At 42.6% G+C, this 18,817-nt stretch overlaps 1 protein-coding gene across 1 annotated transcript in view; it reads left to right on the forward strand.

The window, feature by feature from the left end:
* The window catches only part of UTRN (utrophin), a 609,745-nt gene that overhangs the window by 424,054 nt on the left and 166,874 nt on the right, over nt 1-18,817 (forward strand). The window contains exons 52-53 of the mRNA XM_060190773.1: nt 4,060-4,232; nt 14,177-14,333. Coding sequence (XP_060046756.1) covers nt 4,060-4,232; nt 14,177-14,333 — 330 coding nt within the window. The remainder of the gene's footprint in view (nt 1-4,059; nt 4,233-14,176; nt 14,334-18,817) is intronic.

Consider the following 18,817-nt stretch of genomic DNA (forward strand, 5'->3'; position numbering starts at 1 on the left):
TAACTACTCACTCTCCCAGAAACTTCACAAGTTATCTTTATATGGGCAAGGGAGTCAGCATAATAGCTATGCAGACAGACTCATGCCTGTGGCTGGGGGGGGGGGGGGGGTCAGGGTTCAATCCCTTGCATCACCATTAAACTAGAGCTGAGCCTTGAGTGCTCAAGGCACAATAGTCTTTGTAATATTTTTGGTTGCTCTGTACTTTTCAGGTAAGATCTGCACATATTTTTATAAAAACTTACAATTCCTCATTCTCAAAACCCAAAGCTCTGGCAGTAACCCTGTAGAGCTCCATTTTCTTGGTTACTTCTGTTTTACCAGAGCAGAGCTCAGCTCTCTGGCTTAGGGTGGTGCCAGCGATTGAACCTGAGACCTAAAGTACCTCAGACATGAATGCCCATTGCAGGAAGGATGGTGCTGGTCTCCTAGTCCCTGAACTCCTAACCACACACTGCCTCTCCAGTCCACTCTTTTGCTTTTGAAGGGAACAGTGAATTTCGTTTCCCCAGTGATGACTTCAGCCTGAGCCCTGAGAGGCAGTGAGGAAGTTGTTGCTGACCTCACTTATCCACCAACAGGAAAGGGGTCAGGACTCCTTCAGAGAAGACATGACTGTGGTCATGTAGGGTTAGGCAGTCCATGAGAAAATAAACCCAAGTTCTGTCAGCAAGGCCCAAAGCCTGTGAATCTAGTCCAGCATCAATTTACTTTAAGACTTCCTACTGGGTTTATGTCAGTCTCTGTTTCCTATCAAAATTTTCAACCAGTTGTGGTTCTTATTACTTAAAGCAGAATTCTGTTCATACAGTTACCCAGTTACTTGGTTGTAAAATAAAAAGAAATAAAATGTGTGTGATATATATTCTAAAGTATTTGACGCAGCTTCACAATAATCTGGAATCTATAAAGACAAGCCCAGTTAAAAGCAAACTTGGCATTAAAATGACCACTATAAAATGATCAAAGAAATAAAAATGTCCCTTTATTTGTTAAGTTTGTTTTTAACCTTGCTGTTGGATGCTGTCCTCAAAGACTATGGATCAGTGACTCGCTGTGAGTTGTATTTGCTGTTTTCTGAAAAGTTTACAACTTGTGTTTCTCATGGTGTCTTATTTGGAGGTAAATACACAGTCCTCTTGTTCTACCCCCTGACTTTTCTTGATCTTGTGCATGTAAACATATAAACTTGTACATGTAAGCATTGTTTAAAGATATGTTTCTTTTTTAAAAATATTTATTTATTCCCTTTTGTTGCCCTTGTTGTTTTACTGTTGTAGTTATAGTTGTTATTGATGTTGCCGTTGTTGGATAGGACAGAGAGAAATGGAGAGAGGAGGGGAAGACAGAGAGGGGGAGAGAAAGACAGACACCTGCAGACCTGCTTCACCGCCTGTGAAGCAACTCCCCTGCAGGTGGGGAGCCGGGGGCTCAAACCGGGATCCTTACACCAGTCCTTGTGCTTTGCGCCAGGTGCGCTACCACCCGACTCCCTTAAAGATATGTTTCTAATCTTTCAAGTGAATTCTTAAAACGCTGTTATTTGTTTTCAAATACTCATTTAACTGCTTAAAAACCTTACTATGACCACTGTGCTCATGACTGGCTTATAATAAATTCCTGAAAGAACATTGCTTTGTGTTTCTGGATGAGTTCACATTTACATAACTAATTATCAGTAATTATTTCGTGTTGCTTGATGTTCTGGTATCGGCGGTAAGCATATATTATTAGGACAAGTCTTTCAGCTGAGCATCAAGAACAAATCCTGTCACATGCCATGGGTCCTTAACTTACCTTGGTGCTTGATGCTATGTCAAGGTCGTGATCCACCCGTCAGCCTCCATGCTGACATCTTGACTTTGAAGTCAGGGCATCATTACACTGCGATCTATGAAGGAGTGTGATCATTAGCTGTGTGTAACTCTGAACTTCCAGTGGAAAACATAGGCATGGTTTTTCAGACCAGGCTTCTCAGTAATTTTTGGTTCCTCCGTCGTTGCCCCCCCCCCCCCCCATTTCATTGAGGAAATGGAAATGTTACTCTACAGGACTAGTGTTGTCCTTATCTCAAACAGATGTAATCTGACCTCCACCATCATCATCTCCACCTCAGGGCACTGGCTCTCCAATGACCTCATGTTAGCCACCCGCCCCCACCCCTCGGAGCCCCCAAAGGAAACCGGAATAGACTACAGTCTGCTCAAGTTGCACCCCGTGTTTCAGCATTGATTCTTAGGTTCTATGGCTGGCTGTGATCACCCAGTATTCCTCCTTCTTCTTTCTTAATGTGGTTCCGCCCAGCTCCATCTGTGCTGTAGCCATAGAGATTTTGTCATGTCTTACAACTGAATAGTGTTTCCACTGTATCTATTTGCCACAGTTTCCTTAACTATGTATCTGTTGCTGCTGTGGAGCATTTGGGTTGCTTCCAAATGTGAATGTTACAGAGAGCATGGCCATGGACATAGGCATGCAAAGCTCTCTTTGGATTTGTGTTTTTGTGTCCTTTGAATCAATCTCTAGGGGAGTATTGCTAAGATTTTATGGCAGGTCCATTTTTAATATTTTGAGTAATCCCTGAGCTGTTTTCCAAAGGGTCGGACCAATGTATTAGGTTGTTGGGAAAATCATGATGTGTTTTCTTTCCTTTCTTTCTCTCTCTCTCTCTCTTCTTTTTTTAAATTTTATTTTATTTATTCCCTTTTGTTGCCCTTGTTTTATTGCTGTGGTTATTGTTGTTGTTATTGATGTCGTCGTCGTTGGTTAGGACAGAGAGAAATGGAGAGAGAAAGGGAAGACAGGGGGAGAGAAAGACAGGCACCTGCAGACCTGCTTCACCACCTGTAAAGCGACTCCCCTGTGGGTGGAGTGTCGGGCGTTCGAACCGGGATCCTTATGCTGGTCTTTGTGCATTGCGCCACCTGCACTTAGCCCACTGGGCTACCACCTGACTCCCTCTCTCCTTCCTTCCTTCCTTCCTTCCTTCCTTCCTTCCTTCCTTCCTTCCTTCCTTCCTTCCTTCCTTTCTTTCTTTCTTTCTTTCTTTCTTTCTTTCTTTCTCCCCTTTTTGCTTCTAGGGTTATCGCTAGGGCTTGGTACCGGCATAACATTTTCTGTTCCTGGTAGACATTTTTATTTTATTTTATTAATTAGGGCAGAGAGATATTGAGAGAGAAGGGGGAGACAGAGAGGAGAGCGAGAACTAGATAACCTGCAGACCTGCTTTACCACTTCTGAAGTGTTCCCCCCTTGCAGGTGGGGAGTCGGGGCTTGAACCTGGATCATGATATATTTTTCTGAGAAAAAAATGTGTCATGGCCTTTCTGACAGACTAGTGTATTCCCATCAACACTGTGAAAGGGCTCCTTTTCACCATGTCTTCCCCACCACTTGTATCTGTCATTTTTAATGTAAAACATTTTCACCAGGGTGAAGTGATATTTCATGGGTGGTTGACTTGCATTTCTCTGATAATCGGCGCTGTTTAGCACGTTTCCATAGACCTGTTCTCATCTGAAAATCTTCCTTGGTCTCTTCCGCTACTTTCCGCACTTTTAATGGTGCTGTTTGGTTTTTGCCACAGAGTTTTGTGACGTCTTTATATAAATTTTGTCATTAGCCCTTTGTCTGCTTTATGACCTGAAAGTAACTTCCCCCATACACCTTTTTGTTTTGGCAATGGTTCCTCTTGTTCTGCAGGAGTTTTCACTTAGATTCAGTTTCATTATATTATTTTTGTTCTTTTTCTTGAATCTGAACACTAAAATCTAACAAGTGGCATATGAAATTTAGTTCAGCATATACATTATTATAACACGGTAATATTATCTAACACATGATGTTTTTAACCATCTCAGAGTCAACGCATCAAAGATTTAAAGAATAATTTTCAAGGTGAGATTTGTAGAGACATTCGAGCGTGTACCACGAAGTTTTGCTTGACAGCAGCTCACCCATGAAATAGAAAACAAATAAGTTATATAGAGCAGTTTCAGAGAATGTTGCTTTACCTCACATTTATTTTATGTCAATACTTTTCTTTTTTTCTCTCTCTAGGACATCCAGGCAGAAATTGATGCCCATAATGATATATTTAAAAGCATTGATGGAAATAGACAGAAGATGGTGAAAACTCTGGGAAATTCTGAAGAGGCCACGATGCTCCAGCATCGACTGGATGACATGAATCAGAGATGGAACGATCTGAAAGCAAAGTCTGCTAGCATCAGGTCAGCAGAGGCAGTATCAAAATGAAAACAGTAGCGAAAAAGAGTTTTGTGACTTTCTTTTATATATATATTTATATTTATTTTTCCCTTTTTGTTGCCCTTGTTTTCTATTGTTGTTGTAGTTATTATTGTCGTTGATGTCATTGTTAGATAGGACAGAGAGAAAGGGAGAGAGGAGGGGAAGACAGAGGGGGAGAGAAAGATAGACACCTGCAGACCTGCTTCACCGCCTGTGAAGTGACTCCTCTACAGGTGGGGAGCGGGGGGCTGGAACTGGGAATCCTTATGCTGGTCTTTGCGCTTTGCACCACGTGCACTTAACCTGCTGTGCTACCGCCGACTCCCTTGTGACTTTCATATACAAGGAAGATGATAGGAGATCTTGCTGCATGCCCCTGCCTCAGAATAGCTTGACATGTCCATGGAATGGCCCTTTATGAAGTTAACATTTTAGCTCCATTTTAATGTAATATCTTCTGCCCCCTATTTCTGACTCCTGAAAATTCACGGTTCATGGTTTAGACTTAACAATATTCGTGATCACTGCTAACTATCCTGGGACCCAGTGCTGCATTAGACTCTTTCCAAAATTCAACTTTATTGAATGCTTACAAATTCAAGCAAGATAAAAGGTAAAATCTTTAGTTATTTGGGAAACTAAAGTTCCCCAAGTAGTTGAGCTAGCAAGTGCTAAATCAGAATTTGAAACTATTTTTCTTGTTGTTATTTATAACAAAGCACTAAGCAGCTCTGCTTATGGTGATGACAGGGCTTGAACCTGGGACCTCAGAGGCTCAATCCTGAAAGCTTTTTACATACCCATCATGCTCTCTTCCCAGTCTTAGCTCTTTTTGACTGTTGACAGTGGACATGCAATTTGATGTTGTTTATACAAATTAAGAGTACCTCTTATGGAAACTAAAGTGAAAAACTGATGTTCTTGTCTGTATTTGGAGAGAGTAGATTAAATAAAGGTCCAAAATGCTGAGTAGGAAAGAACCTTAAAAACAACCTATTGTGATCATCCTTTGTATTCTTGGGAGTTATGATTATCTTCAAATCCTACATAGTAGGTTAGAGACAATATTTATCAGTATGTCTTTAGAGGAAACTGACAGGATGGACATCCAAAAAGCGTAATGTTATAACAACCTGGAATCTTATATCTGTATCATTTTAAATTAATAGTTGAGGATTTCATGGCCTGCTGAGAAAAGTCCAGTCTTAGACCACATGTTCTGAATTTGATTCTTTGACGTGACTGCCAAAGTACTCTCTGATCTCGGGTATCCCTTAGCATCTGAAGTCTTCTCATTTTGAAGATTAAAATACAAATATTTAACTTGTGATTGTTGTGAATGTTGAAGGGTAGAGTCTGTTTGTTACTTTACCTCTGTACAATTTGTCTAAGGGGAGCTGGGCAGTGGTACACCCAGTTGACCACAAGGTGTGCAAGGACCCAAGTTTAAGCCCTGCTCCTTGCCTGCTGGGCCCAGCACTTCACGAGTGGTGAAACTGGTCTGCAGGTGTCTATGTGTCTATCTCTCAGGGGTTTTTTTTGTTGTTGTTGCTTTTTACCAGAACACTATTCAGCTCTGGCTTATGGTGGTGTGTCTGTCTCTATTTCCATCTTCCTTTCCCCTTTCAATTTCTGTCTATCCTATCAAAGTAAAATAGAAAGGTGAAGAAGGAAAAGAAAAAGGGAATAAACGACCACTAGGAGACACCAAGCCCTAGTGTTAATCTTGGTCACAAAAGAAAAAAAAAATTGTCTAAGGTAACATCTAATTTTTTTTAACACAAACAAATGGGTCAGTTGTAACTGCTTCTGCATGTCATAGAAGTATTTCATAGACAGTAGAAATCACATTGATTTTTTAATTTTTAATGCCGTTTTTTCCATCTCTTTGAAGAGAGATTCTGAAATGGTTTCATTTTTCTGATGCTAGTGGAAGGAGATTTGCACTTCTTGCTTCTGAAAAGAGACCGTGGAGGCCTCTGTAAAGACCCGGTTTAAATTATGTCAGCCTCAGACACCTGCTTGTCTCTGATGAGAGGAAAATTAGCAAGTATTGTACAGTAAGAGAATAGACTTTTATTTCATTAAGACTGATTTTCAGCTAGATACCTTCCATGAGGGTGCAGCTTTCTGTTGCTCATAGATAAACATAAATTAAAAATAAATAAATAAATGTTATCACAGTGGAAAACATACACTGAGATTTTAACAGAACTGCCATCTAGGCTAATAACTTAAAAGCCACAGGACTTGTGCTAGTGAAGATTTGTACATTTGGTGCTAGAATTTCGAAAAGTAGAAAATGAATTTGTATTTCAGAAGGAGAATTTAATAAAAAGCCTGCAGCATAAACAGATCATTCAAAATTAAAAGCTGCAAACAAAAAAATTTTGGTCTTTGCAGATATTATCTAAGCTGATGAAGTCACTTTTTTTTTCTTTTCTAACCTGGAAAGAGAGAACTCATAAACAACAGATGTAATCCTAATAAATTAAATTAATGCTATTTTTAGAAGCTAAGAGAACAGGTTTTTGCTACTGGACTTCTGCATTAAGATAAATCATGTATGTCAGTAAAACATGTTACTAATGTGATTGTGGATTAAAATAATTTTCAGCCTCATTACCTGCCTGTAAAGATTTGGGCATTTCTCCAAGCATCTAATAAGAACTTTTGGAGGAATATGACATTTTTACTTATTTCCTGTGAGTTTCTCTTTATATTTTTTTTATTGTGTGAGAGAATCCTTACTTATTAATTGATGTTTTAAAAAATTTTAATTGGGAGGACAGAGAGAAATTGAAAGAAGAGGGGAAGATAGATAGGTAGATAGATAGATAGATAGATAGATAGATAGATAGATAGATAAAGAGACCTGCACACCTGCTTCACAGCTTCTGAAGCAGTGGCTTCTCATATAAAGTTGAGGCGAGGCCTCAAACTTGGGTCCTTGCACATGGTAGGGTGTGCAGTCAGGCGGGTGCAGCACTGCTCAGATGCTGCTGGTGCATCTTTTCATACGGTCCTGGACATACACTCAGGACCTCACACTCGCAAGGTATGTGCTGTGCTGCTGAGCCCCCTGCCCAGCTGCACAACTGAGTTGTGTGTTGAAAGCATTGCTTCTCTCAAGTAAATATGGTCTCTACCCTCACAGACTGCCTCATGGTAGGACCCAAAGGAAGAAGCGTTTGCTTTCACTTCAGATTATCATTGAAAGCCTCTTGCAAGAAGTGATTCCTAAGATGACACTTAAGAGACGCTTGCTTAAGCTGCTCTCTAGGTGGACTGGAGAAAAGACATTTAAATAGAAGGGCTGAAATAACTCTTTTCACTGAGCAGTAAGCAAATCTTTTTGCCTAAGAATAGAATTTGTTGTTGGCATAGAAAGGAGGCTGTTGCAGTTAGAAAAAAAAGGTGGGGGGCAGCTGGGCAGTAGCGCAGCGGGCTCAGTGCACATGGTGCAAAGCACAAGGGCCGGCTTAAGGATCCCGGTTCCAGACCCCGGCTCCCCACCTGCTGGGGGTCGTTTCACAGGCAGTGAAGCAGGTTTGCAGGTGTCTGTCTTTCTCTTCCCCTCTGTCTTCCCCTCCTCTCTCCATTTCTCCTGACCTCCAGGAGCAGTGGATTCATAGTGCAGGCACTGAGCCCCAGTGATAACCCTGGAGACCAAAAAAAAAAAGAAAAAAAAAAGAAAGAAAGAAAGAAAGGAAAGGGGAGGTGAATGGAGGAGAGAGATATAAGATAAGAAACACCATGGGCTTCCTGCTCCACTTTACCAATAAACAGGATTTGAAGACTTTCAAGAAACCTGCCTGTAATTGAGCTTTGGAAAGTTAGCTGTTGCCCAATGAAGAGAGACATATTTATTGGATGAACCCAGTTCTGAAGATGGGGAGAACTATTCCAAAATGCTCACATCACTGAGGCGCTGGTGTGATACATACACACACAAATAAAAGGTAGTCAGCGCATCAGTGTTTGTTCTTTTAAAAACAGCTACAGGCTAAACAGATTGACAGTGAACTAAAGAGTATTTACATAGACGTGACAGATGCACATTGTTAAGTATGAGGAATTAGCAAAAGGCACAGCAGAGAGAAGCAGGGAGCAGGGAGCCCCGATAATAAGGAGTAGGTGACGGCCAGCACAGTGAACAGGACCGGGACTGTCTTGGATCCCAGTGAGGAAGCGTTTATTTATGAAAAGATGGTCATAGTATAACATTCAGGGCTTCAGACTTCAGGAGCCACGAGACGGGCTGGGAAACCTTTTTCCAGGGTCATAGTGGGCGCAAGGAAAAATGCTGATGGCAGGAGATTCCAAGAGTCAGAATGGGAAGAGAGTAAGTAGAAAAAGAACAAAGTCCCCTTTTCTCAGGTGTTCCAAGGGGAAGGGTAGAGAGGGACTATGACTACAGCTGTGTCATAGATGACAATATTGAGTTTAACAGAGCTGCGGGGGCCTATTCAGTATTGGTCTCCATGTGCTTCCGTAGAGATTAGCTATATTTCCCTAAAGAAGTGAAGGTTATATTCTTTTTTTGTTTATTATTATTATTTTTTATTTTTAAAATTTATTTATTTCCGGGAGTCGGGCTGTAGCACAGTGGGTTAAGCGCAGGTGGCACAAAGCGCAAGGACCGGCATAAGGATCCTGGTTCGAACCCCGGCTCCCCACCGGCAGGGGAGTCGCTTCACAGGCGGTGAAGCAGGTCTGCAGGTGTTTATCTTTCTCTCCCCCTCTCTGTCATCCCCTCCTCTCTCCATTTCTCTCTGTCCTATCCAGCAACGACAACAACAATAATAACTACAGCAATAAAACAAGGGCAACAAAAGGGAATAAATAAATAAAAAAAAATTTATTTATTTCCTTTTTGTTGCCCTTGTTGTAGTTATTGTTGTTGTTGTTGGATAGGACAGAGAGAAATGGAGAGAGGAGGGGAAGACACAGAGGGGGATGAGAAAGACAGACACCTGCAGACCTGCTTCACCGATTGTGAAGTGACTCCCCTGCAGGTGGAGATCCAGGGGCTGGAACCGGGATCCTTACAGGGCCTTGGGCTTTGTGCCACCTGCGCATAACCCGCTGCGCTACCACCCAACTCCTGAAGGTTATATTCTTTTTTTTTAAATTTTATTTTTTTATTTTTCCCTTTTGCTGCCCTTTTTCTCTTCATTGTTGTTGTTGTTATTAATGTCGTCGTTGCAGGATAGGACAGAGAGAAATGGAGAGAGGAGGGGAAGACAGAGAAGGGGAGAGAAAGACAGACACCTGCAGACCTGCTTCACCGCCTGTGAAGTGACCCCCCTGCAGGTGGGGAGTCGGGGGCTCGAACCGGGATCCTGACGCCGGTCCTTACGCTTTGCGCCACCTGCGTTTAACCCGCTATGCTACTGCCCGACTCCCGAAGGTTATATTCTTATCCCCCACCTTCTTGCCTTCTTGCTAGTGAGCTGCTCACTTAGCTGTGGTTGATGGTGGTGCCAGAGATTGAACCTGGGGTCTCGTAGCCTCCAGGAGGAAAGGCTTCTGCAAAATCATTACACTGCTGTCCGGGGCCCTATTCGTTATTTTATTGTGGCAGCAGGTAATGGCGATACAGGAGATCAACTACCACAGCCTACTAAAAAAAAAATACATCATTGGGGGTCGGGCGGTGGTGTAGTGGGTTAAGCGCATGTGGCGCAAAGTGCAAGGACCGGCGTGAAGATCCTGGTTTGAGTCCCTGGCTCCCCACCTGCAGGGGAGACGCTTCACAGGCGGTGAAGCAGGTCTGCAGGTGTCTGTCTTTCTCTCCTCCTCTGTCTTCCCCTCCTCTCTCCATTTCTCTCTGTCCTATCCAACAATGACGAAATCAATAACAACAACAATTACTACAACAACAATAAAAAACAACAAGGGCAACAATAGGGAAAATAAATAAATATTTAAAAAAGATAAAAAAGTGAAGATCTTTGTTCTTTGACCCTCCTGCTCCCATCCAGTCTAGAGGAATCTTCTAAATCACACATTATTCTGCCTTTCTTCATCAGCTATCATGTTGATATATTTGAAAGTTGTCATCTCCTAATTTTTTTTTTCCGCAATGTTGTTAATGTTTTCATGTCCTTTCTGTTTCATGGATAGACTGACTGATTGCTACTTTACTTTCTTTGTCTTTTTTTTTGGGGGGGGGTCACCAGGCTTATTGCTGGGGTTGTGTAGTCATTTATTTCCTCCTTTTATTTTTTTAAACCTTTTTGATAGAGACCTGGGACTTGAAATCATGTCCTTGCTCATGGTTCCGTGTAATCTGTACCAGGTGGGCCACCGCTTCCCCCACCCCATGGTGTTGCTGGGTGCAAAAGACTCCGCAGTGCCTGGGACTCCATCATATCCTGTCCTATTTTGGCAGCCCCGAGATGAACAGCTTCCTAGACCAAGGGAAGATTGTTCTCCACGACAAATATTATATATTACTACATTTCACTGCCATGAAATATGTATATATAAAATTGAGGGGGTTAATACTTTACAGTGCAATCATTGGACATGTGTACCATTTCATTATATAACAGGCCCCCAAAGTTGTCTTCCTGTCTTCCACAGAGTCCTTTGCTGTGGTGCAGTACCCCATGTCCATCCATGTCTCACCCTGTGCTCCCCCTCCCTCCCTCCCAGAGTCCTTTGCTGTGGTGCAGTGCCCCATGTCCATCCATGTCTCACCCTGTGCTCTCCTCCCTCCCAGAGTCCTTTGCTGTGGTGCAGTACCCCATGTCCATCCATGTCTCACCCTGTGCTCTCCTCCCTCCCAGAGTCCTTTGCTGTGGTGCAGTGCCCCATGTCCATCCATGTCTCACTCTGTGCTCTCCCTCCCAGAGTCCTTTGATGTGGTGCAGTGCCCCATGTCCATCCATGTCTCACCCTGTGCTCTCCTCCCTCCCAGAGTCCTTTGCTGTGGTGCAGTGCCCCATGTCCATCCATGTGTCACCCTGTGCTCCCCCTCCCTCCCTCCCAGAGTCCTTTGCCGTGGTGCAGTGCCCCATGTCCATCCATGTGTCACTCTGTGCTCTCCCTCCCTCCCAGAGTCCTTTGCTGTGGTGCAGTGCCCCATGTCCATCCATGTCTCACCCTGTGCTCTCCTCCCTCCCAGAGTCCTTTGCTGTGGTGCAGTGACCCATGTCCATCCATGTCTCACTCTGTGCTCTCCTCCCTCCCAGAGTCCTTTGCTGTGGTGCAGTGCCCCATGTCCATCCATGTCTCACCCTGTGCTCTCCTCCCTCCCAGAGTCCTTTGCTGTGGTGCAGTGCCCCATGTCCATCCATGTCTCACCCTGTGCTCTCCTCCCTCCCAGAGTCCTTTGCTGTGGTGCAGTGCCCCATGTCCATCCATGTCTCACCCTGTGCTCTCCCTCCCTCCCAGAGTCCTTTGCTGTGGTGCAGTGCCCCATGTCCATCCATGTCTCACTCTGTGCTCTCCTCCCTCCCAGAGTCCTTTGCTGTGGTGCAGTGCCCCATGTCCATCCATGTGTCACCCTGTGCTCTCCTCCCTCCCAGAGTCCTTTGCTGTGGTGCAGTGCCCCATGTCCATCCATGTCTCACTCTGTGCTCTCCCTCCCTCCCCAGAGTCTTTCATTTAGATCACTGTAAGGAAGAAGAATGATTTTTTAAAATACATTATTTCCAAGCTTGAAGAAAGCTTCTTTGCATGTTGATAGTATTTTTTTTAATTTTTAAATTATATCTATTTATTTGGATAGAGTTAGTCAGAAATCAAGAGGGAAGGGGGTAATAGAGAGGGAGAGAGACAGAAAGATACCTGCAGCACCGCTTCACCACTCGTAAAACTTTCCCCCTGTAGGTGGGGACCGGGGGCTTGAACCTGGGTCCATGCACATTCTAACAAGAGTGCTCAACCGGGTGTGCTACATCCTGGCCCCATTGACAGTATTTCCCCCCCTGGAATATACTAATAAATCCAATTATGTGGCTTAAATCTTTATGTTAAACTTAATATTTAATTTAGGATTATATTAATTAAATATCCGTCAATTTTATGATGTCTAATGTGAAACCTTATCAAAAGTCAGAAAAAATTATCAAACCCAATGAATGCTGAATGTGAAGATTAATTCTATCTTTTCTGACCCTCTTGAAAGTTTAAGATGATTTTTTGAAAGCTCTTAGAGAAGATCAGCCTTTAACATATCATTATAACGACTATTATCACATTTTACAGTGTAATTGCCACCACACGTAACCTTAGCTAGCGGATTTCACTAACCATATTGTAAAACTAAACTCACTTGTCCTGAATCTTTCTAATCTTCTCCTTTTTTAAAATTTATTTTTGTTATTGTAGTTATTGTTACTGATGTGGTCATTGTTGGATAGGACACAGAGAGAAATGGAGAGAGGAGGGGAAGACAGAGAGGGGGAGAGAAAGAGAGACAGACACCTGCAGACCGGCTTCACCGCTTGTGAAGCGGCTCCCCTGCAGGTGGGGAGCCGGGGTCTCGAACCCGGGATCCTTACGCAGGTCCTTGCGCTTTGTGCCACCTGCCCTTAAACTGCTGTGCTACCACCCAATTCCCTTTTTTAAATTTTTATTTATTAAAAGGAAACACTAACAAAAACTGTAGGATAAGAGGGGTACAACTCCACACAATTCCAGCCACCAGAACTCCGTATCCCATCCCCTCCCCTTCTTCTTCTAGCGTTTGCCCTTCTTCCATAGCCAGTCAACAGGTCAGGTTGAAAGCTGTCAGGAGCTGCTTGTTGCTGGCTTTGAAAGTGACTGGGATCCATGTGGATTCAGTCGGCTAGGAAGGATCCTCAGTTTCCCCAATGAATGGGTACTCACGGGATGCACCATGAGAAGGTCGATCCAATGCATCCCAGTCCCCTCCCCTGACAGCTTTCCTATTCTTTATCCTACTGGGAGCATGGACCCAGGGTCATTGTGGGATGCAGAAGGTGGAAGGTCTGGCTTCTGTCATTGCTTTTCAAGTGTCGCCCATATGCTGTGGACTTCAGATGGGATAAATGGACTTTCTACATGACTGTAATATGAGAAACTAGAATATTTGTGTTTAAATTTACATTTTAATTCTCAACAGGATTTGCCCTTATTAAAAAAAAAAAACTGCTATGGTAAATGAATTTTCTAATTTGTCTCCTTGATAATCAAGCCTACAATGTCATAGGCTGAGGTTGCTTTTTGTAGTTAGAAGCAGAAGTCATTACTATTAAAGCTAAGACCTTACCTTTAACCCGGAATATAAAGTAGTGCAGTCAATTATTTTGGCTCATTTGTTTTCTCTTCACAATGAGTATCTGTCACTGGTCATCAAGAAGCCTGAAAAAAAAAAAAAAGCCTTCTCACAAATCAGTGGATCCTAGTTTTTTGACTTTTTTTAAAAGTAAGTGGTGATAGTCTACTTTTAGTAATTGATTTGACTACAAAGGAGATTTAGATATGAATAATTTCCTTTTCTAATAAAAATGTGTTTTTTATTTGCAAAGTGTGTTGTAAATACTGAATACAGATATATATCATGCACCCCAGAAGGAATTGTGGCCCAGACTCCCAGAGGGGTAAAGAGTAGGGAATCTTCCAATGGAGGGGCTGGGATATGGAACTCTGGTGTTGGGAACTGTCTGGAATTATACCCCTGTTATCTGAGAATCTTGTTAATCATTATTAAGTCACTAATAAAAAATTAAAAAATGTATAGAAACATCTTAAGTAGATTTTTTCTCAGTCCTGCTCACATCATTTATTTATATATAGAGAGGTAGATATGCCTAAGTATTTTACATGCATATAATTCACTTCTTTTCCTCTGGTTTCTGGCATGCTGATGAGATGAGGAGATTCTAGGTAAGCCTGTATTCCGTATTATGAAGTGCTGAAGTGGCAAGTGGGCTCATTCTTTCAACAGGGCGCATTTGGAGGCCAGTGCTGAGAAGTGGAACCGGCTGCTGCTGTCACTAGAAGAGCTGATCAAGTGGCTGAATCTGAAAGACGAGGAACTTACCATGCAGATGCCCATCGGGGGTGACGTCCCCGCCTTGCAGCTCCAGCACGACCACTGCAAAGTAAGTTGACTGCGAACAGCTGGCTGGGCCTTTTAGAACTCACTGGACTGGTGAAATAAATCTTAAAATATAAAGTTCTGGATAAACACACATCTTTAAAATTTTATTTTATTTTATTTTTAAATTTTTTGGGGGGAAACATTTATTTATTTATTCCCTTTTGTTGCCCTTGTTGTAGTTATTGTTGTGATTGATGTCCTCATTGTTGGATAGGACAGAGAGAAATGGAGAGAGGAGGGGAAGACAGAGAGGGGGAGAGAAAGACAGGCACGACTCCCCTGCTGGTGGGGAGCTGGGGGCTCGAACCGGGATCCTTACGCTGGTCCTTGCGCTTTGTGCCACGTGTGTTTAACCTGCTGCGCTACTGCCCAACTCCCTAAACATGCATGTTAAGCAAATCATGACAGTTTCTTTCCTACGCTGTTTATAGTTGCCAGCATTCAGGCATTCACTGTAAATTGTTTTTTCCCCTTTGTTTCTAATTAATATGCCTGGACATACTTAAATGTTTTTTTTTCCCCAAATATCAAAGCCAATCAAAGCAGGATATTAATTAATTAATTTTTTTTTTAGCTTATGGTGAAATTTATTTAACATTCTAGTAGATTTCCTGCCCATGGGCTCCCTTCCCGGCTCCACATGGGTGTCTGCAGCACCCTCTCACCCCTGACCTATGACCCTAGCCCCCCTGCAAGCCCCCCTCCCTTTTGCCCCTTCCCCAGAATCCCTTGCTTTGGTGCAGCACCCCAACCTCAGTCCAAGTTTCACCCTGTGTTCTCCCTTTCCGGCTCTGTCTCCTGAGTTTTAAGTGTTAACATATTTGGGATTTAGGTTGAACTTAAAGGCGTAAATCACAGAATTCATAAAGAATTATTTATGGGGGGCCCTGCAGGTGGGGAGCTGGAGGCTCGAACCGTGATCCTTACGCCAGTCCTTGAGCTTTGTGCCACGTGCACTTAACTTGCTGCGCTACTGCAATGCATTCTTTACCACAGAATGTTAAGAACTTGAAGTTTATTTCCATTTGGATCCTTATGATTAGCTTGTTCAAATTGCCATTTACGTTAATTTTCTTTGTTATTTTAAAAAATGAATATAATAGCTTTTGAGATTAAAAAAAAAAGGAAAACACCTGTTCTCTGACAGAGGCAAAGCCGTAAGAGTCTCCTGAATACTGATTTAAGAAAGCCGCATTTCACTTGCCTTATTTCAACTTTCCCTTCCATTAATTATTAATATTCTTGTATGAAATCACATGCTGGTGACAAAATAAGTATTCTATACAGAATCAAGGATGCTTATGGCCTTGTGCCTCCAGTTCTGACTGAAAGGAAGGAAGAAAAGGTTTCATGAAGCAGGGTGCATTGAAAATATTTCTAAGAGGTTGAATAACAAGGAGAGAAAGTGGGCCATGTAAACTGCGTTGACCTTGAAAGACATTTACACTGTAGAGTTGAAAGCCTTATTGGAATAGTTACAAGAAGTTACATGGATACAAGTATAGAGAACGCTCAAGAATTTTTTTTTTTTTTTTTTGCAACAAAGGAAATAGATGCATGAGGCAGTAGTTAGAGGGGACGACATGATGGTTTTATCAAGTGGGATCTGTTTCTGTGCTTATGGAAATGATTCCACCTAGTAGGAAAAGTCTGTGACCAATTAGGGAAGGACCTATGTAATGATGAGTCCGTTGTACGGCAAGGGCAGTTATATATAGGAAGGAGCAAATATTTCATCCATTTTAATTGGAAGAAATTGGACTATATGAGCACAGTGAATGGGGGGGGGGTGGTACATTTGGATGGAAAAAAGGTTTCTGTTTTCTGTTCACCTGCATGTGGGGATGTGTTTGAACTTAGGTCTTTGTACACTGTAAAGCGTCCACTCCACTGGGTATGCTGCCACGTGGTCCCTATTAACATTTTTACTCTCTTTCCTCCTTTCTCTTGTGATTTTATAGTGATTTACAAGATTAGGTGAAAATACGGGCATAAGCCCTTACCGCCACCAGAGTTCTGTGCCCCATTCCCTTCCGATGGAATCTGTACTTGCCTATTTTTCTTGACTTCTACAGCCCTGCCTTCACTTCCCTTCTAAGTCACACATATTACTACTTCCAAGTGTCCTTCTAACCCAAGAAACAGTGCCCAATGTCCTCTGGTGTAATTGCTTCTCAGATGGACATGAACACTGGCCAGTTGATCCCTATCTGCAGCCCATCTCTGTCTTTCCCTAGTAGGGTAGAGCTCTGAGGAGATGAGGTTTGGGACATGTTGGAACGGTCATCTGCCCAGGGAGATCAGGATAAGGGGTAGTGGCATCTGCCGCTTAGTAGCTGAGACTGTAATGCTTCTGCTGGTATGTCGCAGCTGTAGTTTGCTGAAGTTCACTAAGTTCAATAGTTGGCAGTCTTGTTTTTTGGGGGAAGAATTTCCATATCCACTGTTACTTTGTGATCATGCCTCCTGGAAGTCCTGCAAACATGTTTAATAAAGTAAGAAATAAGGTCCTCAACTTCATACGGCAAGAGAGTAGAAGAGATGGGGGTGGTTGGAAGTAAGACAAGGCAGAAAAAGAATGTTTACTACACTGATGCGATGTTACAATGAGCTTCCTTCAGGTCAATGGTCACTGTCTTAATATGAGAACGGCCCATGTCAGTGGTTTTTTTTTAAATCTGTGTTTATTTAGTTGCTTCAGTGATGATGACGATTTCATTGGAGACATGAAGTTAGCCACACAGATATGATGAGGGAAGAAGGGAATGGAGAATGGAGTTGTAGAAATATGTGGACATATTAGTAATGGTTTCCAATTTGTGGAAATATGAAAAAAAAAATCAGAGAGCTGAGGCATAGGTAAGAAGTGATCAGGGTCAAATTAGACATGTTTATGGACTGGCAAATTGTACAAGTTGGAAGTGTGGGTGTGGGAAACTTTCTGTAAATAAAGAAGGTAGTGACCAGAGAAAAGATGTTAGAAATCAGAATTTGGAGAGGAATTCTTTGTTGTCAATGGCAATTTCTAGTATCTATGAAAGCAACTAGAATAGTGAAAGAACAAAATCCTCAGAAGAGAACCATTCCAGGAGCAAAGTTGCTAAGGGAGTAGAGGGATCATTTCCATGAATAAAGAAACTGCCATGGCCAGGAGACAGAACTTGCTGTTAAAATGTTGATTATGAAGGAAGGGCAATGCTGGGATAGTTTAGAAATTTTTAAAAAAAAATTTTTCTTTCATTTTTTTAAATTTAATTTTTTTATTTATAAAAAGGAAACATTGACTAAACCATAGGATAGGAGGGGTACAACTTCACACAATTCCCACCACCAGACCTCTGTATCCCATCCCCTCCCCTGATAGCTTTCCTATTCTCTATCCCTCTGGGAGTATGGACCCAGGGTCACTGTGGGATGCAGAAGGTGGAAGGTCTGGCTTCTGTAATTGCTTCCCTGCTGAACATGGGTGTTGACAGGTCGATCCATACTCCCAGCCTGCCTCTCTCTTTCTCTAGTAGGGTAGGGATCTGGGGAAGCGGAGCTCCAGGACACACTGATGGGGTTGTTTGTCCAGGGAAGTCTGGTCTGCATCATGCTAGCATCTGGAACCTGGTGGTTGAAAAGAGAGTTAGCATACAAAGCCAAACAAATTGTTGACCAGTCATGAACCTAAAGGCTGGAATAGTGCAGATATAAGGTTTCCATTTTTGTAGAGAGCTAGTAGGCATATCTCAGTTCTATTCCAAAGGGCCTGTGGCTATTCTAGTGGGTTTTTTTATATTTTTAATATTTTTATTTTTTGCCCAAGCTTGAAATCTGATATGCAGGTGGATCCTAATTATTGTCTGGGGAGATGGTGTCATGGCTGGCAGAAGGACCAGAAGGTTGGATCAGGGAAGAGAATAGCTCCCAAATATGGAAGGTGTATAAATATTGACTGAACCCCATAAATATTGATTGAACCCCATCAATTTGTTCTGATCTGGGGCCCATATTCAGCTTAGGAGCCTATGTGACCTCTGCATCCCTGTAGATCTGAGCTCACATTCTGTGGTCATAAGTAGGAACGTTCCAAGCTACCCCAATATCAGGACTCATCTTCCTCAGGTGGAGCATAGAGTATGTTGTCCAGCCTCCCTTTGGAGGATGGAACATTCTCTACCTTGTTGATCCAAGTTGAGGGCAAGGTCCTATGGGGGGGCCACAAAGGGGTCTATTGTGTTGTTTCTGCTAGGAATGACTGATAACAGTGGAGATAGAGATTTATTGGAGGTCTAGGCTCATTATGTCTGTTTGGGAATCTCAGGACTCCCTGAATAGGGCCCCAGCTGGTGGAATGGCCTGATAGTGACTAAAGAGTCATCCTTAAAGTATGCCCATCTTTTGCCCTCATTCAGCTTTTGCAGTCCTTGCTTTGATAAGGTTAGCTTTGGAGTGAGTGAGGGAACTGTAATAGGAAGTAGGTGAGGAGGGTATCTAAGTCTA

The sequence above is a fragment of the Erinaceus europaeus genome, chromosome 4, assembly GCF_950295315.1.
Source record: "Erinaceus europaeus chromosome 4, mEriEur2.1, whole genome shotgun sequence".
NCBI lineage: Eukaryota > Metazoa > Chordata > Mammalia > Eulipotyphla > Erinaceidae > Erinaceus > Erinaceus europaeus.